Genomic DNA, 25,893 nt, shown 5'->3' with positions numbered 1-25,893 from the left:
ATGGTATGGCAAAAATAGGATACATGGATACTTTCAAAGACATTGTGTAAGAAATGGCTTGTTAACAATATGGGAGAGAGTGAAAGAAAAACACTACATGGAAATACCAATGTGGCTTTCAACAATAGAAGCGTTGACACATCCGAATATGATTAATATGAACAATATGGTATGTTATAAAGACATTCTAACTGAGGACTTCCTGTTTGGCACCGTAGGTGATGGCGGTGATCTTTACGATCACCAACCTCTGGATTATGTGGAATCGCTAGGACAGCTTAAATCTGCTGTCCAGCGGTTCGAAAAACCCTCTCTTCGGGAGAAGAAGAGATGGTGAGCTGAGGGCAGAGGTAGAATTTCCCTAAAGCCCCTGAGAAAAAAGGGGTTTGAAGGGTTAAGTTCCCTCCAGCAACCCGAAGTGCTCCAGATCCGAGGATTTTTCTGCTTTGGCGGAACCAATCACCACGACCAAACACCGAGATTTATTTTGGACAATAAAGGATTATACCGGACAGAACAAAAGTGGGAGAACTTTATGCAAGTAGCCAAGCCAATTCCCCGTTACTTTGTAACAAGCTTGAAAACAGCAAGAAAATGGAGGCGAATTGTTAACAAGTTAACGAGTGGAAAGCGAAAGTGATACTTTTAGTCCTTGCCGTCTGCTGCTGGTAAATTGCATGTTATTTGCTACTTTAACTCTTTAACTCTTTGCTGCCTGCTGATAGAATCTAGCGGAGATTTTTAAATATTGCTTTAAAAGACTGTGTTTCTCAGAGGTTAAGAAGATTTAAAGTGAATATTAAGTTGGAAATAAATAAATAATTTTATAGAAGATGGCAGCCAAACAATTAAAGTCTACTGTAACAAAGGGCTCTGGAATTTCATCAGCTGGTGCTTCTCCAGCTCATACAGCAGAGACTAGAGCATTGAACTTAGAGGCGGTACAAGAGAACTTAAAAGACTTTATGCAAGAAAAATTTAAAGTAATAACTGATGAGATGTCTGAAATGAAAGAGCAGATATTAGAAATTCAAGTGGGAAATAAAGAAGTTAAAGAAGGATTTGTAATTGCAGTACAAAGTTTGGCAACAAATGTGATTTTATTAGAAGAGGAAGTTGAAGAAATTAAGCAACATAATTCAAAATTAGAAAATAAAATGGATGAATTTCAAAGTAAAATGGAAAAAACAGATGATGAAATAGTTTTGATACAATATAGAAATATGGAATTTGCTCTAAGAATCCGTGGTTTGAAAGAAAATAAAGAAGAGAATTTAAGGGAAATTTTTTCTGAAGTATTTGCTGAGATATTAGCAGCTCGTCCAGCAGATGTGGCTTATCAAATTGATAAAATATATCGTGTGAATTCTTGGATAACAAGGCAAAAAAAGTTGCCAAGGGATGTTGTTATTTATTTTACAAATAGAACAGTGAGAAATCAGATTTTGCAAGCCTCATATAAGGGGGAGAAGATTCAGATTGCTGGTCAAGATATTTTAATATTAAAGGAAATTCCACCAAAAATGTTAAGGGCTAGGAAGGAATTTGCCTTCCTGGTGAATGAACTTAAAAAACATCAGATTGAATATAGATGGGATATTCCAACTGGTATAATAGTATATTATGCAGGGAAAGTACATCGTCTCAATACAGTTGGAAAAGCAAGAGAATTTTATGTTGAGGTATTAAAAGTTGGAAGTCTTCCTCCATTGGAAGCTAGAAGAAGGGAGACTGAAGTGAAGGAAAGAGAAGTGAAGCAGCTACAAGAACAGATTGTGATGGAAGAAGATTTATTACAAGTGTTGGAAATACCTACGACGGGTTCAGACTCAAAAGAACAAAGGCTGACAAGAGCTGCTGCTAAACGCGAGGAACAAGAGATGAAGGCACAACAACAACTGGCAACTACTACAACGGAAACAAGGAGGAGCAAGGCCTAAAGCAAAATGTGATCTGCGGCTAGTGTTCCAAAAGTTTCCTTTGGCCGATAGTGGCAATTAAACTATTATCTTGGAATGTTAATGGTTTGAATTCACCGCAGAAGAGAAGGAAAGTATTTCACTATTTGAAACAATTTAAAAATGACATTACCTGTTTACAAGAAACATATATTAGATCTTTAGACCAGAAATCTTTGATAAATTCAAAACTGGGAGTACATTTTGTTGCCTCCTCTTTGGAAAAAAAAAATGGTTTAGTTATATATATAAAGAAGGATATATCAGCAAAATTAATTGAGGTGGATAAGCAAGGAAGATACATTGCTATTGAACTTTTGTTGGAGGGAAAGAAGACATTATTAATAGGAGTTTATGCTCCGAATCAACAACAAGAAAATTTTTTCAAGTTTTTACATAAAAGAATAGTATTTTGGGATTATAAATCATATATATTAATGGGTGACTGGAATGGTGTGTTGGATACTCAAAAAGACAAAAAAAGTTTAAGGAAGATATCAAGCCGGGCGAAATTACCAAAGGCTTTTTTTGAAATGATGGAGGACTTGGAATTAAGAGATATTTGGAGAGAACGTAATACAGAAGAGAGGGATTTTACCTTCTTTTCTGACAGGCACCAATCATTTTCGAGGATTGATTTTATTTTGATTACTAATGATTTGTATTCTAGAGTGAAGAAGACTAAGATTTGTTCAAGAACTCTATCTGATCATAGTCCGGTTTGGATTGAATTTGATCGGAAAAGAAGGCTAGGAGATCATGGAGGTTGAATGAGAATTTGTTTAAATATGAACAAAATGTAAATGAATGTAAAAAGCAAATGAAAGAATTTTTTATTATGAATATGAAAAAAGAGACATCTATAGAGATGATTTGGCACACCAGCAAGGCTTATATGAGAGGAAATCTTATACAAATGAATATTAAATACAAAAATAAATTGCAGAAAAAGAAAAAGGAACTGGAAGAGGAAATTAAAAAGAAAGAACAATTATTGATAAATAGCCCAGGAAATAGTAAAATAAAAGAATCAATAAATATATTAAGAGGTCAGTTTAATATGTTGATGGCAGATCAAGTAGCAATTAATTTACAATATGTAAAACATAATACGTTTAATAATGCCAATAAGCCAGGAAGATGGCTTGCCTATTTAATAAGGAAAAAACAGAAATCGCGAACGATTGATAAAATAGAATATAGGGGTAAGGAAGTTTATCAAAAGAACTTGATTAAAAAAGCATTTTTAGAGTATTATAGTAAGTTATATTCTAGGGATATGATTGATGATACAGAGATAGAAAGATATTTACAACAACAAAATATTTGTGAGCTTACAGAAAACCAAAGAGAAGAACTGAATCAATTAATTACTTCAGAGGAAATTTTGTTAGCAATTAAGCAACTTAAAATCAGTAAAGCACCAGGTACAAATGGTTTAACAGCTGTTTATTATAAAAATTTACAAAATGAGATGGTTGAACCACTTAAAGAGTTATTTAATAAAATTCAAATGGGAGGAGATGTTCCCCCTTCATGGAGGACAGCCTTTATTTCGTTAATACCGAAGGAAGATCGAGATGGTATTAAAGCAGAGAATTATAGGCCTATATCACTTTTAAATACTGATTACAAGATATTTACCAAGATACTTGCTAATAGATTAATGCCAGTGATGAATCAAATAATTCATAATGATCAGTCAGGATTTATTAAGGGTAGGCAGATGAGATATAATGTGAGGCAAATCGTAAATTTACTTGAATATTTGGAACGCAACAACCAAGTCTCAGCGGCATTACTTTTTTTGGATGCTGAAAAAGCTTTTGATAGATTGGACTGGCAGTTTTTGTTTAAAGTAATAGAAAAAATGCAATTTGGGGATTATTTTATCCATGCAATTAAAGCAATATATCAGAAGCAAACAGCACAAATAATAGTAAATGGTGGGTTAACAGAAACTTTTAAAATTGGGAAAGGGACGAGACAGGGATGTCCCTTGTCCCCATTACTTTTTATTTTAACTTTAGAAATTCTTCTGAATAAAATACGTGGTTCCGATCGAATAAAGGGAATTAGAGTTAAACATCAAGATTACAGATTAAGAGCTTTTGCAGATGACCTGGTTGTTACTGTATCTCAACCAATATACTCAGTTACTGGTTTAAAATATATAATTGGTCAGTATGGCAAAGTATCTGGATTTAAGGTGAATCAGCAAAAGACAAAGATGATAACTAAAAATATGAATATACAACAAAAAGAAGAGTTAGAAAGAACTACAGTTTTTGAAATTGTTAAAAAGGTTAAATATTTAGGAATATATATTACAGCTTCAAATGTTAAATTATACAAAAATAATTATGAGGTATTATGGCAGAAGGTATGGAAAGAAATGGAGAGTTGGAAGAAGTTACAACTATCTTTGCTGGGAAGAATAGCGGCTATAAAAATGAATGTTTTGCCCAGGTTTTTATTTTTGTTTCAAATGATACCGGTGCTTAAGAATGATATTAAATTACAGGAATGGCAAAAGGGGATTAATAAATTTGTATGGATGGGCAAAAAACAAAGAATAAAATTAAAAACAATGCAGGATACAAGGGAAAGGGGGGGTCTTAAAATGCCTAACGTAAAATTATATTATGAAGCAGTTGTCTTATCATTAATTACTGATTGGATTAATTTAACTGAGGAAAGAGTTTTGACAGCTATAGAGACTAAATTGATTTTGAACTTAATAACAGCCACAAGACTTTTGATTGCTCAATATTGGAAGAAAGAAGAATTACCTACAATTGAAGAATGGACACTTAAAGTATCAAATCTGGCAGAAATGGCAAAAATCTCTGCTTACTTGAAAGACTATACACAAGAAAAATATATTTTAGAATGGAAAATGTGGATTGATTATATTCAAAATAAGTATCAGATAAAAAAATATCGAATAGCATATGAGTAAATTTAGGAAATATTTTGTATTAGATATATTTCTGAAGGAGAGGGGAATTGAGAGTGTGATTAAGTATGGAGAGACTAGAGATTATAATTTAGGAATTATTTTAGATTATGATTGTTAGTTTTGATACCCTGCATTTTGTTCTGGGAAGTCGGGGTGGGAGGTGGGGGCTAAGGGGGAGGGGAATTGGGGGGTTGAGGCTAGAGATGGAGTGATGGTGAATATACAGGGATTATTGAAGATGTATAAATATAATTAATGTAGGGTCGGGTCTGCCCAGTTACCATTTTAGAACAGTGGGGAGGGAGAAAAGAGAGAGTAGGAAGTAGGAAAGAGGAGAAGAGGAAGGAAGAGGGGTAGAAGAGGGAGAAGGAAGGTGTAGGGTGGAGGGAGGAGAGGATGTAGATAAGAGAAGGAGAGGAAGGCCTGGAAAGTAAAAGAAGGTAGAAGAGGGAAGAGTGTTAAAAAGGGTGGTGGTGACTGGGCAGGTCCGACTAAATGTATATAACTGTACATTGAATGAGTTGCTTGACATGATTGTAAAAATAAAACTTTTTTACTAAAAAAAAAAAAGACATTCTAACTGAGAAGGGAGAGTTAAAACAGAAGCAAGAATTAGAAAAACAAGGGATTGAGACTGATTGGTACACAAGATTGCAAATACAATCAAGATATGATAAAGACTTGAAACAATATTATTTTTTAATTGAAAAAGTTTTAAAAAACAAACAAAAACATTTTTCCCCCCTTCCCCCCCTCCCCCCCTCTCAGCCCCCTTCCCCTCTCCCCCAGCTTCCCGGGTCAATCACAAGGTATTGTTATACATATACAAAACACAGAGTAAGATTTTCCCTTCTAATCCAATTAGCCTCATCCGAGTCTTTTCATTTCCTGACCTCCCCCATTACATTCTAAAATAATACATCCTAATTATTCAAAGGCAATTTGATATCTCTTAATCTGATATCTGTTTTGTAAATAATCAATCCATTTTTTCCAAAAGGAAAAATTGCGGCAGGAACTTTATCTTCTTCTTCAGTACATTTTGAATAATCCACCAAATTCTTATCCAAAAGGCATCATCACACTCACACCTCCAACATTTCGCTTGGATATCAGGATACATACATGATATTTTTTTGGGATCTAAATGCCATCTATAAAACATCTTATAAAAAATTTTTCTTAGATTCTGTGCTTGTGTAAACTTAACATTTCTAACCCAGATTTTCTCCCATGTTGCCAACATTGGTTTCTGAATATCTGTGCCCATTTTATCATACAGTCCTTTACCAAATCCTTTTCCGAATCTATTTCAAGCAACACATTGTACAGTCTCTTTATATGCTCCTGGGTCTGATTTATAATTTGCTTTATTAAATTTTCCTCCCTTTGCATTATACCAATTTTTTGATCTTCTTTCCATCTGGCACTTAGTTGCCTATATTGAAACCAAGTATAATTCCTCCCTTCTTCATTTAATACCTGTAATGATTTTAATTGCAATCTACCTCCTTCAGCATACAAAAGTTCTTTATAAGTAATCATTTCCTGTTTCTGTTCTATATTTATATTCTCTATTGCATGTCTGGGGCTCGCCCATATAGGAATCTTGTAATCTAATTTATAAGAATATTTTTTCCAGACCCGCAAAAGAGCACTTCTCAACACATGATTCTTAAAAGCCCTATCCACTTTTTTTTCATAAAATAAATATGCATGCCATCCATATAACAAGTCATAACCTTCTATGTTCAAAATTCTTTCCTCCGTTAAATTAAACCAGTCACTTATTACTGAAAGGGCTACTGCTTCATAATATAGTTTAAAATTAGGCATTTTTAAGCCACCTCTTTCCCGTGAGTCCTGTATTATTTTCATTTTAACCCTCGCCTTTTTACCCTGCCATATAAATTTATTAATCCCAATCTGCCAATCCTCCAAATTTTTATCTTTCTTAATTATTGGTATCATCTGGAACAGAAACAAAAATCTAGGTAACACATTCATTTTAATAGCCGCAATCCTCCCCAATAGCGACAACTGCAATTTTTTCCAGACACTCATATCATTCTGAACTTTTTGCCATAACAAGTCATAATTATTCTTATAAAGTTTCCTGTTCGATGAGCTAATATAAACCCCTAAGTATTTAACCTTTTTTAGGGGCTTTTTAAAGTCATCTCTTAAAGGGCTTTTAAGGGGAGGGAGGGTGAGGATGGGTTTAGGGAGAGACCCACCAGGGATAGAGATAGGGATAGGGACATGGCCAGACCCTGCGAAGGCTCGCCGCGTAGATATGGTAGGTCCGGAGGTGAAGATGGAGGTGGGTGCTCAACTCCATGAGGGCCATACCATCAGCACGGTAATTGGGAGGGGCAGATATAGCGGAAGTGGGGGACCGTATCATGTTCGGGGAGTGCACGAGCATTATTTGCGAACGATCTCGCACTCCGATCCCTCTGATTTCTCCCGTTCCTCGGGTGGCCGGGATCCTCAGAGCCTGGACCTTTGGCTGATGTTGTGTAATGCCAGGTCCGTTGTGAATAAAGCCCCCCTTATTTTTGATCTTATACAAGAGGGGGGTACCTGGATGAAACTGTCTATCGGGACCTGTTCCAGTCCGGTTTCCAGCCTGGGTACAGCATGGAGATGGCGTTGGTCGCGTTGGTGGATGATCTTTAGAGGGCCAGAGACAGGGGTTGTTCCTCTGCCCTGGTCCTATTAGATCTCTCAGCAGCTTTTGATACCATCGACCATGGTATCCTGCTGTGACGGCTTTTCGGTGGTTCTCCTTCCTTTCCGACCGGTCACAGACGGTGTTGGCAGGAGGGCAGAGATCAGCCGCGAGGCGCCTCTTATGTGGAGTGCCACAGGGGTCGGTTCTCTCGCCTCTCCTGTTCAACATCTATATGAAGCCGCTGGGTGAGATCATTCGTGGTTTTGGGGTGCGGTGTCATCTGTACGCTGATGATACACAGCTGTACATTTCCACCTCTAACCACCCCAACGAAGCCGTTGAAGTGATGTCCCGGTGCCTGGAGGCCGTGCGGGTCTGGATGGTGAAAAACAGGCTCCAACTCAACCCCTACAAGACCGAGTGGCTGTGGATGCCGGCATCCCGGTACAATCAGCTGATTCCATCACTGACTGTAGGGGGTGAGTCATTGGCCCCCAAGGAGAAGGTCCGCAATCTAGGCGTCCTTCTGGATGCACGGCTGTCGTTAGAAGAGCATATGACAGCCGTTGCCAGAGGAGCTTTTTATCAGGTTCGCCTGATACGCCAGTTACGTCCCTTCTTGGACCGGGATTCCCTATGCACAGTCACTCACGCCCTCGTCACTTCCCGCCTGGACTACTGCAATGCTCTCTACATGGGGCTCCCCTTGAAGAGTACCCGGAGGCTCCAACTGGTTCAGAATGCGGCCGCGCAGGTGATAGAGGGAGTGTTGTGACCCAGGTTCCTGGACCCGGAGTCCTGGACTCGGATGATTCAGAAAGTGAGGGAGAAGACCTGGCAAGGCCTACTTCTCTTGGGCCCTCTCCCTCCCTGGCACCCACCCAAAGGGAGGAGGAGGGGCCAGCAAGGCCTGATTCTCCCGAGCCTTCTTCTGATTTGGCAACGCCCCAAGAACAATTTTGGAGTGATGCAAGACTGCGCAGACGTGACCGGCGAGCGCAGCAGAGGAAGCGTTGGGACAAAGCCAAGTCATAATTGTCATGCAGTGACATCTGCAGAGACTATAAATAGGAGGCGGGACTTCCTGGTTTTTTGTCTTGGACAAAGCAGTGAATTTCCGCGGGCAAACTGTATCAATGGAGAGAAGAATATATTCGTGAGTAATTCTAGCCTTATCTATAATTTCCTCATTATCTCAAGACTTGGCAAGCCCGTGGGTAGACGTGGCCAGGACATTTATCTATATAAATAAATCAGAAGAGAAGGCCTTTGACTGACTCTTTGTTGGGAGTATTGGGGGAGGGAAACAGAACATTTTGTCCAAGACCCCGACTAAACCATCTTCCACCAAAAAAGGACCAGCAGCAGTTACAGCAGCTACAAGCGGATAATCAACAGCTACAGCAGCAAGGGAGGTCAACTTGCTGCCGGGAATGTGCCTGCAGCCCCCCCCCATCCTCCCACTCCTCCTCCTTGACGCAAGTGCCCAATAACCGTGCCTGATAAGTTTTCTGGGCAGCCTGAGATGTTCTCGACCTTCTTGGAACAGTGCCTGCTCTACATGGCTATGCGGCCAGAGGATTTCCCAGACGACCGGGCTAAGGTGGCCTTCGTGATTAACCTTCTTTCCGACTCGGTTGCCCGATGGGCCACGCCCCTCTTGCTCCAGGACAGCCCCCTGCTGGCAGACCAACAGCGTTTTTGGCAGCACCTGCGCATCATGTACGAGGACCCCGTTCGGACGCTGACGGCAACCAGGTGCCTTAAGGAACTCCGTCAAGGGAAACGCCCCCTGCAGGAGTACATCGCTGAATTTTGTCTTTTGTGCAAGGACTCTGACTGGAATGATGCAGCGCTGGTGGACGCGTTCCAGGAGGGACTCTCAGAGGAACTGCAAGACGAACTGGCCCGGGTGGAGGCGCCGCAGACCCTCGACAACTTGGTGCCCCTTTGTCTCCGCCTTGACGCCCGTCTGCAACGTCAACCGTCCCGTCGCGCCACCGGGACCCACCGTCAAAATCTGCACCCCCACTTCCTGAGCCACCAGCACTCCGGGTTGCCCCACGTTTTGTAACCGCTGCAGAAAAGCCCATGGAGTTGGGGGCGGCCAGACCTCGCCTGACAGCCCAGGAGCGGAACCGGAGGCGCCAAGGGGGATTGTGCCTGTACTGTGGGGAGCCCGGCCATTTCGCCGCTTCTTCTTCTTATTATTTATTATTATTATTTATTAAATTTTTATACCGCCCTTCTCCCGAAGGACTCAGGGCGGTGTACAGCCAAAGATAAAACACAATACATATACAATTAAAACCAACAATTAAAACCTAGCAAATTACAAAAGGCTGATAATTAAAAGTTTAAATTTAAAATTATAAAAGAATTTAAAAAACCCAATAAAAACCCCAGTTTAAGATTAAAACTATTAAAACCATTATGCCAGTCCCGCTTGAATAAATAAATATGTTTTTAGCTCACGACGGAAGGTCTGAAGATCAGGCACTTGACGTAGGCCAGGGGGAAGTTCATTCCAGAGCGTCGATGCTCCAACCGAGAAGGCCCTACTCCTAGGGGCCGCCAGCCGACACTGTTTGGCGGACGGCACCTGAGGAAACCTTCTCTGTGAGAGCGTACGGGTCGGTGGGAGGCATAGGGTAACAGCAGGTGGTCTCGTAAGTACCCGGGTCCTAAGCCATGGAGTGCTTTAAAGGTGGTAAACAGAATCTTGAAGCACACCCGAAAGACCACAGGAAGCCAGTGCAGACTACGCAGCAGTGATGTTACATGGGAGCCGCGGCTCCCGTTACTACTCGCGCAGCCGCATTCTGGACTAACTGTAGCCTCCGGGCAGCCCCATGTAGAGAGCATTGCAGTAATCCAACCGAGACGTGACCGGAGCATGAGTGACTGTGCATAAAGCATCTCGGTGAAGGAAGGCGAACCAAGCAAACTTGGTAGAAGCCCTCCTGGAGAGGGCCGCCAGATGTTCATCAAAGGACAGCTGTCCATCCAGGAGGACACCCAAGTTGCGAACCACCTCCTTTGGGGCCACTAACTCGCCCCCAACAGTCAGCTGCGGCTGCAGCTGACTGTCCGGGGTGCCGGCATCCACAGCCACTCCGTCTTGGAGGGATTGAGCCTGAGTCTGTTTCTCCCCATCCAGACCCGTACGGCTTCCAGGCACTGGGACAGCACTTCGACCGTTTGTTGGGGTGGTCCGGGATGGAAAAGTACAGCTGAGTATCGTCAGCGTACAGATGATAACTCACCCCACTGATGACCTCGCCCAGCGGCTTCATATAGATGTTGAACAGGGTAGGCGAGAGAATTGACCCCTGAGGCACCCCACAAGTGAGGCGCCTCACGGACGACCTCTGCCCCCCTGTCAACACCGTCTGCGACCGGTCAGAGAGATAGGAGGAGAACCAATCCCAATCCCTCCAACCGGCGCAGCAGGATACCATGGTCGATGGTATCAAAAGCCGCTGAGAGATCTAATAGGACCAGGGCAGAGGAGCAACCTCTATCCCTGGCCCTCCAGAGGTCATCCACCAACGCGACCAAAGCCGTCTCCGTGCTATAACCGGGTCGGAAGCCAGACTGGAACGGGTCTAGATAGACAGCTTCATCCAGGTGCCGGGGAAGCTGCCATGCAACCACACTCTCTACAACCCTCACCACAAAGCGAAGGTTGGAGACTGGACAGTAATTCCCCAAAATAGCTGGGTCCAGGGAAGGCTTCTTAAGGAGAGGTCTCACCACCGCCTCTTTCAAGGCGGCGGGGAAAACCCCTTCCACCAAAGAAGCATTTATAATCCCCTGGAGCCAGCCTCGTGTCACTTCCTGAGCAGCCAGCACTAGCCAGGAAGGACACGGGTCCAGTAAACATGTAGTTGCATGTAACCTCCCCAGCAACCTGTCCACGTCCTTGGGAGCCACAGAATCAAACTCATCCCAAATAACCTCAACAAGACGTGTCTCAGTCATCTCGGTTGGATCATCACAATCTTGGTCCAAGCTATCCCAAAGCTGAACGATTTTATCGTATAGATAACCGTTAAACTCCTCAGCTCGTCCCTGTAAAGGGTCATCCCATCCCTCCTGATGAAGGAGGGAACGGGTCACCCAAAACAGGGTGGCCGGGCGGTTATCTGCCGATGCAATGAGGGTGGAAATATAAGAACGTTTCGCCTCCCTCAATGCCACTAGGTAGGTCTTAGTAAAAGACCTCACTAGTGTCCGATCAGCTTCGGAACGGCTGGACCTCCAAGAGCTCTCTAGGCATCTTCTCCGGCGTTTCATCTCTCTCAGCTCCTCGGAAAACCAGGGAGCCAATTGAGATCTACGCCGGGTCAGAGGCCGCAAAGGCACGACACGGTCCAAAGCCCCAGCCGCGGCCCGTTCCCAGGCCGCAACCAGTTCTTCAGTCGTGCCGTGGGCAAGGTGCTCAGGAAAGGGCCCAAGCTCCGTCAGGAACCTCTCTGGGTCCATCAGGCGCCTGGGACGGAACCAACATATTGGCTCCGCCTCCCTGCGGTGGTGAGCGGCGGTCCGAAAGTCTAGGTGAAGGAGAAAATGATCTGACCATGACACCGATTCCGTCACTATATCTCCTAAATCCAGATCATTAACCCACTGACCAGAGATAAAAATCAAGTCTAGTGCGCCTCCCCCAATGTGTGTAGGGCCATCAGTTACTTGAACCAGGTCCAAGGCTGTCATGGAGGCCTGGAACTCCTGAACCACCGTCGACGACAAGCCGGCCGATGGCAAGTTGAAATCTCCCAAGATCAAAATTCTGGGAATCTCAACCGCCACGCCAGCAAGCACCTCTAGTAGCTCAGGTAGGGCTGTAGTCACGCAGCAAGGAGCCAGCTACGTGATCAACAGCCCCATCTGATTCCGATGGCCCCACTTCACAAGGAGGGATTCACAACCAGCTATCTGAGGAACAGTGGACTCCCTCGGCTCCAGACTTTCTTTAATCACAACCACCACCACCACCACCCCTACCTTGGGCCCTCGGCTGATGGAATGCACGGAAACCCGGAGGGCACAGTTCAACCAGGGGTACACCCCCCTCTGTGCCCAACCAGGTCTCCGTAATGCCCATAATGTCCGCGGACTCCCTCTGAATAAGATCACAAATCAGGGGAGCCTTATTAACAACGGACCGGGCATTGCAAAGCATCAGCCGAAGACCCAAGCTCTGAGGGTCTTGACCATCCGGGGAACGAGTGAGGACTGAGGGGCCGGAGCACGTGATTGCTTTTAAACATCGAACACGTGCTCCCGAAGAATGATGCGGCCCCCTGCCTCCACCATATCTGCCTCTCCCACTTACCGTACAGATGGAATAACACTCTCTGCTCTGCACATTCCCCTCCCCCCCTGTCTTCGGACCGGCTGGAATAATGTCGTGAGCGCGCGCTGGGACTGGACATACCCTCCCCGACGGGTTTCCCGCAACACCCGCCCTTACCCTCCCCCCCCCTTAAAAATTCCCTATTTAAAAATCCCCAAAGACTCTTTCTTGACGCATGCCACCTCTGTGGGTCCCAAGACCCGTCATTGAGGCCGGCCCTAGGTAATGTGGCGGGCCATTCCTGCGAGGCGGGGGCACCTCGTAGGCGCAAGAGTTCATGTGGCGAATAACGCATGGAATCGACCGACAGCTGACTACGTCCCCTTTAGCAGCTGAGATGTTATGCTGAGATGTTTTTCCGGGGTCCGGTATCAGATGGAAAAAGTAGGACAGGCAGTCCTTCCTGGATAGATGTAAAATCCATTGATATCCTGGTGGATTAACAGACAAAATATCGTAAACCGTCTTAACCCAACCAGGGCCAAACATGACTGCTCTGTTCCATAATCCGAATCCCCTCAGGGAAGTAGATGGTGCTACCGTCGCCTCCTTCACTGTCCCTTATTGTCCCCCCTATAAAAGAGGGACTCGTCGAGCAGAGACCACAACGCCTCCAACGTTCCTCTCGTCTCCGGTTCCATCCTCCGCAGGTACCTGGAAATGCCTTCCAAGGGGCCATCTTCCTCACCTCCCATGCCCCTCCTGGCAGAACCAGGCCACACCCCAAAGGATTCGGCCATCGAAAATGCCGCAGTTGGTCTTGCGGCTAGAGGAACAAAAAAGAAAACATCGATCCGGCCGGACCACCATCTCCCTCCTACGGCTCATCCTGTCTTCTGTCCTTCGTCGCTCACCCCTCCTCCAGCACCATGCACGGCACCCGTGGTTATTGAGAGGCCTAAACCTCATACAACGGCCACCGGATAGATGTTCCGCTGGGCCGGAGAATGCCGTCTGCAGGAGAGATGTTCCAGCAATCCAGGGGAAAGTGAAGTGGGGCACGCACGCCAGTCCCCGAATAACAACGTGACCAATTGGGAAACGGAGCAGGCCCGACCTCGGGGAAACCCTAGGTCGGGCACGTACTAAGCCCCCACTGGACGTTGCGGAAGTAGACTCTGGGCCCCCTCGGCATCTGATTCTGGACACACGGGTATGGTTGAGGAACCAGTCGGACGGGCTCCAGGCGCATGCGCTGGTGGACTCAGGGGCCACAACAAACTTTATGGACCAGGCCTTTGTGACCCAGTTTGCGGTCTCCGTGGTTCCGGTGGACCCTCCGATGCGGGTAGAGACAATTGATGGATGAGAACTGGTGTCTGGCCCCATTAAATTCGCCACCCAGCCTTTGCGCCTGGCTATTGGGGACCATGAGGAGGCGATCCAGTTTTATGTCACGGCGGACCTTCATTTTCCCTTGGTCCTTGGGTTGGCCTGGCTTCGGACCCACGATCCTCAGTGGCCTGGTCGCAGAACGCCATCTCTTTCCCGAGTCTGCAGTGCGTCGACCACATCCACCACACCTGTGCCGGCCAGAACGTCCCCACCCCTGCCATCACCTTGCCTCCTGAGCTGACGGACTTCGCCGATGTGTTCAGCGAGAAGGAGGCAAACCGATTACCCCCGCATCGGCCCTACGATTGCCCCGTGGACCTTCTGCCCAATTCACAGCCCTCAAGAAAGAAAGAAAGCCTTCCCGACCCGCTCCGGCCTTTTGTGGTGGAAACAGATGCGTCCAATGTGGCTCTGGGAGCGGTGCTGCTACAGGCTCCGACGAATGGCGGCACACTTTTTCCCTGTGCTTACTACTCCCGGAAACTCAATCCTTCCGAGCGCAACTACACCATCTGGGAAAAAGAGTTGCTGGCTATCAAGGCTGCATTCGAGGCTTGGCGACACCATCTGGAGGGGGCCCGACATCAGGTGAAGGTCCGAATGGACAATCGGAATCTCGAGCACCTCACCACAGCTCGGAAGTTGAACCAGCAGCAGATTCGGTGGTCGTTGTTTTTTGCCCGGTTCAACTTCCGCGTGACCTACATTCCAAGCGGTCACAACTAGAGGGCAGACGCCTTATCCTGCAAGCCCGAGTACCTCTGCTCCAAGGACCCCCTTCCTCCATGGACGGTGCTGCCGGCAGAAGCCTTGGTCGCAGCATGGGAACCGGTGGAATTGCGGGCCCGGGTGCGAGAGGTGCAGCGCCAGGATGCCTGGTCGCATCAAAGGAGAGCGGAGGTGGGCCCTGCGTCTCCTTGGACCTTGGAGGAGGACTTACTCAAGTTTTTGGGGTGATTATACGTGCCCACAGGACCACTTCAAGCCCTCGTCATGACCAGTGCCACGACAACCCTTCAGCAGGACATTTTGGGTTCTTCAAGACCCTCCATATGGTGACACGGACCTTTTGGTGGCCCCGAGTGCGGCATGATGTACATGCATATGTGACATCCTGCATGCCATGTCGGAAAGCCAAGGCCGCCACGGGGGCCCCTCCCGGGCTCCTCCAGCCCTTGCCGACACCCGACAGACCCTGGGGGGCGATCTCCATGGACTTCCTGACAGACCTGCCGCTGTCCTCTGGGTTCACCACGGTGCTGGTGGTGGTGGACATGCTCACCAAGATGGCACACTTCATCCCATGCCGCGGACTGCCCACAGCTGCAAAAACGGCCCGTGTCTTCCTGCAGCACATCTTCCGCCTCCATGTTCTACCAGACAGGGTGGTTTCGGACCGTGGAGTTCAGTTCACAGCTCGCTTCTGGAAGAGCCTGATGGCCGTGTTGGAGGTGCAGGTGTGTCTGTCATCATCGCACCATCCGGAGACCGACGGAGGTACAGAGAAGGTCATTGGTATCCTGGAACAGTATCTCCGTTGCTTCATCAACCAGCAGCAGGACAACTGGGCCGATTACCTGTCCCTGGCGGAATTTGCTTTTAACTCTCAGCACACCTCTACTCAGATGACCCCGTTCTTTGCCAACGTGGGGTACCATCCGCGGCTCTTCCCTCTGGCACCACCGGACTCTCCTGTTCCTGAAACGCAGACCTTCCTGACGGAATTGCATGCGGTCCAACAGTTGGTACATCAGCAGCCGGATCGGGCAAAGAAGGACTACAAACGGTCCGCCGACTGCTCCCGACGGGCGACGCCCCCGCTGGCGGTCGGAGACCGGGTGTGGCTCTCCACCAAACACCTCCCGTCCGACCGACAGGTAAAGAAGTTGGACCACCGATTCATCGGCCCGTTCCCTATTGAGGCAGTCATCAACCCGGTAGCCTACCGACTGACCCTGCCACGATCCATGCGGATCCACCCCATCCTTCACCGGTCCCTTCTGGTTCCTGAGGTCACACCGAGTCCTCTTCAGTGCCCAACAACACCCGTCACTGTCGCCGAGGACGGGTCGGAGGAATACAAAGTCCACAGCGTACGAGACTCCAACTGGCTGAAGGGTCGTTTCCAATATTTGATCGCGTGGAAGGGATACGGGACTGATTTCTCCTGGGTAGATGCCTCCGACGTTCATGCACCTGACCTGGTGCAGGCCTTCCATGAGCAGAACCCAGCCCGACCGCATCCCGATCGTCAGCCCCGGGGGAAGGGCCCTGCAGTGAGGGATAGTGTTGTGACCCAGGTTCCTGGACCCGGAGTCCTGGACTCGGATGATTCAGAAAGTGAGGGAGAAGACCTGGCAAGGCCTACTTCTCTTGGGCCCTCTCCCTCCCTGGCACCCACCCAAAGGGAGGAGGAGGGGCCGGCAAGGCCTGATTCTCCCGAGCCTTCTTCTGATTTGGCAACGCCCCAAGAACAATTTTGGAGTGATGCAAGACTGCGCAGACGTGACCGGCGCGCGCGGCAGAGGAAGCGTTGGGACAAAGCCAAGGAATGATGGTCATGCAGTGACATCTGCAGAGACTATAAATAGGAGGCGGGACTTCCTGGTTTTTTGTCTTGGACAAAGCAGTGAATTTGCGCGGGCAAACTGTATCAATGGAGGTGTTGTGACCCAGGTTCCTGGACCCAGACTCCTGGACTCGGATGATTCAGAAAATGAGGGAGAAGACCTGGCAAGCCCTGCTTCTCTTGAGCCCTCTCCCTCCCTGGCACCCACTCAAAGGGAGGGGCCGGCAAGGCCTGATTCTCCCGGGCCTTCTTCTGATTTGGCAACGCCCCAAGAACAGTTTTGGAGGGACGCAAGATTACGAAGGCTTGATCGACGTGCGCAGCAGCGGAAGAGTTGGGACAAAGCCAAGTCATAATTGTCATGCAGTGACATCTGCAGAGACTATAAATAGGAGGCGGGACTTCCTGGTTTTTTGTCTCGGACAAAGCAATGAATTTGGCGCAAGCTAATTCATGGAGGGAAGAATATATTCGTGAGTAATTCTGACCTTATCTATAATTTCCTTGTTATCTCCAGAAACTTGGCAGGCCCGTGGGTAGACGTGGCCAGGACATGTATCTATGTAAATAAAAGGAAAAAAAAAGGAAGGCCTCTGACGGACTCTTTGCTGGGAGTATTGGGGAAGGAAACAGAACATTTTGTCCGAGACCTGACTAAAACATCTTCCACCAAAGATGGATCAGCAGGTACAGCAGCAGTTAGAGCAGCTACAGCGGCTAATCAACAGCTCCAGCAGCAAGTGGCTCACTTGGCAGGCCAACTTGCTGCCAGGAATGTGCCTGCAGCCCCCATCCTCCCACCTCCTCCTCGTGCAGTGCCCGATAACCGTGCGGATAAGTTTTCTGGGCAGCCTGAGATGTTCCCGACCTTCTTGGGACAGTGCCAGCTCTACATGGCTATGAGGCCAGAGGATTTCCCAGACGACCGGGCTAAGGTGGCCTTCGTGATTAACCTTCTTCCGGCTCGGCTGCTTGATGGGCCACGCCCTCTTGCTCCAGGACAGCCCCTGCTGGCGGACCAACAGCGTTTTGGCAGCACCTCGCACCATGTATGAGGACCCGTTCAATGCTGACGGCAACCAGGCGCCTTAAGGAACTCCGTCAAGGGAAACGCCTGCAGGAGTACATCGCCGAATTTCGTCTTTTGTGCCAGGACTCTGACTGGAATGATGCAGCGCTGGTGGGCGCGTTCAGGAGGGACTCTCAGAGGAATTGCAAGGCGAGCTGGCCCGCGTGGGCGCGCGGACCCTCGACAACTTGGTGCCCTTTGTCTCCGCCTCGATGCCCGTCTGCAGCGGCGACCGTCCCGTCGCACCCCGGGACCCTCCGTCGACATCTGCACCCCACTTCCTGCACCACCAGCACCCAGGGTCGCCCCACGCTTTGTAACCGCTGCGGAAGAGCCCATGGAGTTGGGAGCGGCCAGACCTCGCCTAACAGCCCAGGAGGCGGAACCGGGCGCCAAGGGGATTGTGCCTGTACTGTGGGGAGCCCGCCACGCGCTTCTTGCCCCAGAAAGTGAAGGGGGCCACGCACGCCGGTCCCCGAATCACAGCGTGACCAATCGGGAAACGGAGCAGGCCCGACCTCGGGGAAACCCTAGGTCGGGCACGTACTAAGCCCCCACTGGACGTTGCGGAAGTAGACTCTGGGCCCCCTCGGCATCTGATTCTGGACACACAGATATGGTTGGGGAACCAGTCGGACGGGCTCCAGGCGCATACGCTGGTGGACTCAGGGGCCACAACAAACTTTATGGACCAGGCCTTTGTGACCCAGTTTGCGGTCCCCGTGGTTCCGGTAGACCCTCCGATGCGGGTAGAGACAATTGATGGCGAGAACTGGTGTCCGGCCCCATTAAATTTGCCACCCAGCCTTTGCGCCTGGCTATTGGGGACCATGAGGAGGTGATCCAGTTTTATGTCACGGCGGACCTTCATTTTCCCTTGGTCCTTGGGTTGGCCTGGCTTCGGACCCACGATCCTCAGGTGGCCTGGTCGCGGAACGCCATTTCTTTCCCGAGTCTGCAGTGCGTCGATCACATCCGCCACACCTGTGTCGGCCAGAACGTCCCACCACTGCCATCACCTTGCCTCCTGAGCTGACGGACTTCGCCAACGTGTTCAGCGAGAAGGAGGCGGACCGACTACCCCCGCATCGGCCCTACGATTGCCCCGTGGACCTTCTGCCCAACGCACCACTGCCTGTGGGACGCCTGTATTCCATGTCGGTGCCCGAGTTGGCCACCCTCAGGGACTTCCTGGACAAAAACCTGGCCCGAGGGTTCATCCGCCTTCAAAGTCCCTCTCTCGGCCCCGGTCCTCTTGTGAAGAAGAAGACAGGGACTTGCGCCTATGCTGTGATTACCGCCGGCTAACGCCATTACGGTGCGGAATCGCTACCCCTGCCGCTCATCCCGGAGCTACTGGAAAGGTTGCGGAGGCCACGATCTTCACCAAGCTCGATCTCCGGGGGGCCTACAACCTGGTGCGGATACGAGAAGGAGACGAATGGAAGACGGCATTCGGCACCCGATACGGACACTACGAATACACTGTCATGCCATTTGGGTTGACCAATGCTCCCGCCGTTTTTCAGCACTTCATGAACGACGTGTTCGAGACATGTTGGATCGGTTCGTGGTTATCTACCTCGGCGACATCCTGATTTACTCCCGGTCCAGGAAAGCCACCTTCGACACGTCAGTCTGGTTCTGCAACGCTTGGAGCAACAACTCAATGCGGCTGGAGAAATGCGTCTTCTTCCGGACTTCCATAGAATTCCTCGGGCATATCATCTCGCCCGAGGGCATAGCCATGGACCCATGTAAGTAGAAGCTTTGTGTAGCTGGGAAGCCCTCGTCGGGTGAAGGATGTTCAGCGCCTACTGGGCTTCGCCAACTACTACCGGACCTTCATCCCGGCTTCGCCACACTGACAGCTCCACTTACCCAGCTCCTCAGGAAGAAGGTTGCATTCGGTGGGGTCCCCGCAGCAAGAAGCATTCACAGCCCTCAAGAAAGCCTTCGTCACGGAACCCGTCCTGAGGCATCCCGACCCGCTCCGCCTTTTGTGGTGGAAACGACGCGTCAATGTGGCTCTGGGAGCGGTGCTGCTACAGGCTCCGGCGAATGGTGGCACACTTTTCCCTGCGCTTACTACTCCCGGAAACTCAACCTTCCGAGCGCAACTACACTATCTGGGAAAAGAGTTGCTGGCTATCAAGGCTGCATTCGAGGCTTGGCGACACCATCTGGAGGGCCCGACATCAGGTGGAGGTCCGAACGGACCATCGGAATCTCGAGCACCTCACCACAGCTCGGAAGTTAAACCAGCGGCAGATCCGGTGGTCGTTGTTTTGCCGGTTCAACTTCCGCGTGACCTACATTCCCAGCGGTCACAACCGGAGGGCGGATGCCCTGTCCGCAAGCCAGAGTACCTCTGCGCCAGGACCCCTTCCTCCACGGACAGTGCTGCCGGCAGAAGCCTTGGCCGCAGCACGGAGCCAGTGGACTTGCGGGCCCAGGTGCGAGGCGCAGCGCCAGGACGCCTGGTCGCAGCAAAGGAGAGCGGAGGTGGGCCCCACGTCTCCTTGGACCTTGGAGGAGGACTTACTCAAGTTTCGGGGGCGATTATATGTACCCACAGGACCACTCCGAGCCCTCGTCATGACCCAGTGCCACGACAACCCTGCAGCAGGACATTTTGGGTTCTTCAAGACCCTCCACCTGGTGACACGGACCTTTTGGTGGCCCAGTGCGGCATGATATACATGCCTACGTGACATCCTGCGTACCGTGCCGGCAAGCCAAGACCGCCACGGGGCCCCCGGCTCCTCCAACCCTTGCCGACACCCGACAGACCCTGGGGGGCGATCTCTATGGATTTCCTGACAGACCTGCCGCCGTCCTCTGGGTTCACCACGGTGCTGGTGGTGGTGGACATGCTCACCAAGATGGCACACTTCATCCCATGCCGCGGACTGCCCACAGCCGCAAAACGCCCGCCTCTTTCTGCAGCACATCTTCCGCCTCCATGGTCTACCGGACAGGGTGGTTTCGGACCGCGGAGTTCAGTTCACAGCCCGCTTCTGGAAGAGCCTGATGGCGCGTTGGAGGTGCAGGTATGTCTGTCGCCATCGCACCATCCGGAGACCGACGGGGGTACAGAGAAGGTCATCGGTATACTGGAACAGTATCTCCGTTGCTTCATCAACCAGCAACAGGACAACTGGGCCGACTACCTGTCTCTGGCGGAGTTTGCTTTTAACAACTCTCAGCACACCTCTACTCAGATGACCCCGTTCTTTGCCAATGTGGGTGACCATCCGCGGCTCTTCCCTCTGGCACCACGGACTCTCCTGTTCCCGAAACGCAGACCTTCCTGACGGAATTGCATGCGGTCCAACAGTTGGTACGTCAGCAGCTGAATCGGGCAAAGGAGGACTACACACGGTCCGCTGACCGCTCCCGACGGGCAACGCCCCCGCTGGCAGTTGGAGACCGGGTGTGGCTCTCCACCAAACACCTCCCGTCCGACCGGCCGGTAAAGAAGTTGGACCACCGATTCATCGGCCCGTTCCCTGTCGAGGCAGTCATCAACCCGGTAGCCTACCGACTGACCCTGCCACGATCCATGCGGATCCACCCCGTTTTTCACCGGTCCCTTCTGGTTCCTGAGGCCACACCGAGTCCCCTTGGTGCCCAACAGCACCCGTCACTGTCGCCGAGGGCGGGTCGGAGGAATCTGAAGTCCACAGCGTCACGAGACTCTCGCTGGCTAAAGGGTCGTTTCAATATTTGATCGCGTGGAAGGGATACGGGACTGATTTCTCCTGGGTAGATGCCTCCGGCGTTCATGCCCTGACCTGGTGCAGGCCTTCCATGAGCAGAACCCAGCCCGACCGCATCGATCGTCAGCCCGGGGAAGGGCCCTGCGGTGAGGATAGTGTTGTGACCCAGGTTCCTGGACCCAGACTCCTGGACTCGGATGATTCAGAAAATGAGGGAGAAGACCTGGCAAGCCCTGCTTCTCTTGAGCCCTCTCCTCCCTGGCACCCACTCAAAGGGAGGGGCCGGCAAGGCCTGATTCTCCCGGCCTTCTTCTGATTTGGCAACGCCCCAAGAACAGTTTTGGAGGGACGCAAGATTACGAAGGCTTGATCGACGTGCGCAGCAGCGGAAGAGTTGGGACAAAGCCAAGTCATAATTGTCATGCAGTGACATCTGCAGAGACTATAAATAGGAGGCGGGACTTCCTGGTTTTTTGTCTCGGACAAAGCAATGGATTTGGCGCAAGCTAATTCATGGAGGGAAGAATATATTCGTGAGTAATTCTGGCCTTATCTATAATTTCCTCGTTATCTCCAGAAACTTGGCAGGCCCGTGGGTAGACGTGGCCAGGACATGTATCTATGTAAATAAAAGGAAAAAAAAAGGAAGGCCTCTGACGGACTCTTTGCTGGGAGTATTGGGGGAAGGGAAACAGAACAGGAGGGAAGAATATATTTGTGAGTAATTCTGGCCTTATCTATAATTTCCTCGTTATCTCCAGAGACTTGGCAAGCCCGTGGGTAGACGTGGCCAGGACATTTATCTATGTAAATAAATCAGAAGAGAAGGCCTTTGACTGACTCTTTGTTGGGAGTATTGGGGGAGGGAAACAGAACAGGGAGCAACTTGAGGCTCCCATATAACACCTATCCTGCACAGGCTGCACTGGCTTCCGGTGGTCTTCTGGGTGCAATTTAAGGTGTTAGTTACCACCTTTAAAGCGCTCCATGGCATAGGACCGGGTTATTTACTGGACTGCCTGCTGCTACCGGTGGCCTCACATCGACCAGTGCGCTCCCATAGGGAGGGTCTCCTTAGGGTGCCGTCGGCCAGACAATGTCAACTGGCGACCCCCCAGGGGAAGGCCTTCTCTGTGGGGGCCCCAGCCCTCTGGAATGAGCTACCTCCAGGGATGCGCCAACTCCCTGACGTCCAGATCTTCTGACGCGAGCTGAAGACTCTTTCATTCCATCGCGCAGGACTGGCCTAATAGTTTTTAATGGGGTTTTTATTAGTTTTTGGAATTTTCAGCCAATTTCGAATCAGTCTTTTAAATCTGTTTTTTAATTTTTGTATCTGTTGTTTTTATCAGGCTGTAAGTCCTTTGGGAGAAGGGCGGTATAAAAATTGAAATAATAAATAAATAAATAAATAATAAATTTACTGTGATTAGTTTTTAGTTAGTTTTTATTTCTGGCTTCCGCTTTACTGCCGCTGTTCCGGAAGTGGGGAGGTAGTCTTATTTATCTGCCTTCCCTCTCCTCTTTGCCAACTTTTCAAAAATCTTTTTAAAGTTTGAGAGATGAAAATATAAAAAGAATCTTGTTTTCAAGACTTTTGTTTCTCACCCAGATAATCGCATTGCTCTTTTTCTTTCCTCCTTCAGTGTGGCTGCCCCGGTTTTTGACAGCTCCTAATGGCTGTCTTCCTCAGCTGCTGGATCGAAAGCAAATACCAGCGCTCCAGGAAATTTGCGACTTCCCTGTTCACACCAGCCTGTGCCCCCATTCTTCGCTGTCTCTCCAAGACAGCTATGATTCCCTAGGGAATCCCCTAAACAGCTGGGATATCAGCGTTCTTCAGGAGCCCCTGAATTCATGCTGTGTCACCTTTGCTGGCCACACCCCTCTTCCTGTCCATGAGGTTTTCATGGCAAAGATACTGGAGTGGGTTGCCATTTCCTTCTCCAGTGGATCACATTTTGTTCTGCCCTGAGATACTCATCTGTTAATTCAACAAATTTTCTGAAGGCATGATTCACAGAATAGTTTTGGAAAGTTTATTTAACTTACTGAATATCAAACTGCCCCTATCTTCTGGGGAAGTTGGATGGGTGGAATCAAGGAACAAATGCTAGTTTAGAACAAAAACAGATGCAGATGTAGGATTCCACTCTAATGGTGACCTAGCCAAAGATTGTCTTAACTATATCCTTTGTTCATGGGGATTCACAATTTCTTTCTTTCATTCACTGATTCTTTCTTTCTTTCATTCATTCATTCATTCTAGTGATGATGTGATAGCAGTGTTTCAGTATTTAAGGAGCTGTGACAAAGAAGATGGGGTCAAACTATTCTCCAAGGCACCTGAAGACAGAACAAGAAGCCATGGATGGAAACTAACCAAGGAGAGAAGTAACCTAGAACTAAAGAGAAAATTCCTGACAGTTACAACAATTAATCAGTGGAAAGGTTTCAGTGTGGGTTCCACTTACCTTTACTACCAGTTCAGAACTGTGAGTGTGCACAGGTGCGCTCACTTCGCTTGCAAGCGGCGCTTCTGCACATGCGCAGAGCATCCATGATGATGTCCCGCCTCTGCCACTACCGGTTTGCCTGAACCGGGGCGAACTGGTAGAAACCCACCACTGAAAGGCTTGCCTCTAGGAGTCATGAATGATCTATCAATGGAGGTTTTAAGGAAGTGATTGGACAGCCATTTTTCTGAAATGTTATAGGGTTTCCTGCTTGAGCAAGGGGTTACATTTGAAGACCTGCAAGGTTCCTTCCAACTGTATTATTCTGTTAATTCTTTGATTATTATGGAATTTACTAGATTAGGAAGAGGAGAGAGAGGCAAAAAGAGAATAGAGTGATAAGAGTGGAGACTGGCAAGTGGAAACTGGCTTTTTGAAATAGTCATTACTGAAACATTCAATAATTGTTCAGCTTCACGGTTGCAAAGTGCTATGCCAATTAACTTTTAATTTAGAAAGGCAGGTGGAAGAAACTTTGTGTTTAAATCCATGATGTGTGGGCAATCAATACTTGGGTACAGTACACCTACAACTGCACTATTTTAATATTTTAACTTTTTTAACTACAACTATTTTAATCTACAGTATAATAAAGATTCTGAATTTACTGAGCTGTGACTGTCTATTCTTAGCCAATAAAAGAAATTAAGCTAAACTATGAAGTGTTAGGATTTACTGTGATTTATTGTGGAGTCCTAATCAAGAGTTCCTGACTTCAAGGATGATTTGAAAAGATAAAAAGAAATGAAGGGATATAGTGAATGGTGTTGGTGTAAACTAAATTTAGTTAAACTGCTTTTTCTTTTTCCTGTCTCCAGATATTCCAACGTCCACTATCCAGATTTTTTTTTTGTTTTCTTATTGACAGTTGTTAATGTGTTAAGGAGGGTGGGTGCTTTGGCATATAATACTCCAGATTTAACTGTGGTTGAAAAGAAGAAAATATGGATAGTCGATGTGGCAATACCATGGTCCATAGGAAAAAGCCTTCAATGGCAGTTATTTACAAAATATGTGCATTGGAAAAGATTTCATTTGTCAGTTACAAAAGGCCACACTGCTTCGATCCACACATAGATTACAGTGATACATGAAAGATCCTAAATTCTTGGGAAGAATTTGATGTGAATGAAGGCTAAAACCAGCTAAGCATTTAGCAGTGAATTCACAGTGTTATGTATAATAATAATAATAATAATAATAACAATAACAACAACAACAACAACAATAATAATAATAAAAAACAACATACCATCTATTTTTGAAAAGTCAAGTTCCATTATATTTGTTGTTTCTAAAGAAAAATGAAATGATTTATAATGTTTAATAAATTATAATGTACAGTTCTGGAGTTATATAAAATTATACTTTTTGTTATGCAATATTGATTTTCACTTACAAAGATACACTAATATATCATTAATATACATATTATTTTATATATAATATTAATATATGAAGGGTTTGTGAAGGGCTAACATTTTGTTGTTCATCATGTATGCGTTTTGGAATGCGGGTAGCGCTCTTATCTTGGATGGCAAACCTCATTTAAGCAGCGTTCCCAACATATACAAGAATACAGGATGAAACAAAGTTGTAGCCCTGAAACACTGTTGCATTTGCTTTCTAACATGAACACGTACACACGAAAAGCCAATGATGTAATTACTAACCAATTATTGTGCCTTGGAGACCAATTAACCAATAATGAAGTAACACGTAT

The 25,893-nt window shown here is 47.9% G+C and overlaps 1 protein-coding gene across 1 annotated transcript in view; it reads right to left on the bottom strand.

Moving 5' to 3' along the window:
- ADGRG2 (adhesion G protein-coupled receptor G2) overlaps positions 1 to 25,893 on the bottom strand; it is a 331,018-nt gene that overhangs the window by 119,725 nt on the left and 185,400 nt on the right. Inside the window, exon 9 of the mRNA XM_058186859.1 lies at positions 25,423 to 25,464. Within this exon, the coding sequence (XP_058042842.1) occupies positions 25,423 to 25,464 (42 nt within the window). The remainder of the gene's footprint in view (positions 1 to 25,422; positions 25,465 to 25,893) is intronic.

The sequence above is a fragment of the Ahaetulla prasina genome, chromosome 5 (genome assembly GCF_028640845.1).
Source record: "Ahaetulla prasina isolate Xishuangbanna chromosome 5, ASM2864084v1, whole genome shotgun sequence".
NCBI lineage: Eukaryota > Metazoa > Chordata > Lepidosauria > Squamata > Colubridae > Ahaetulla > Ahaetulla prasina.
The sequence above is the reverse complement of the archived record's forward strand: the minus strand, read 5'-3'. Positions and strand labels throughout refer to the sequence as shown.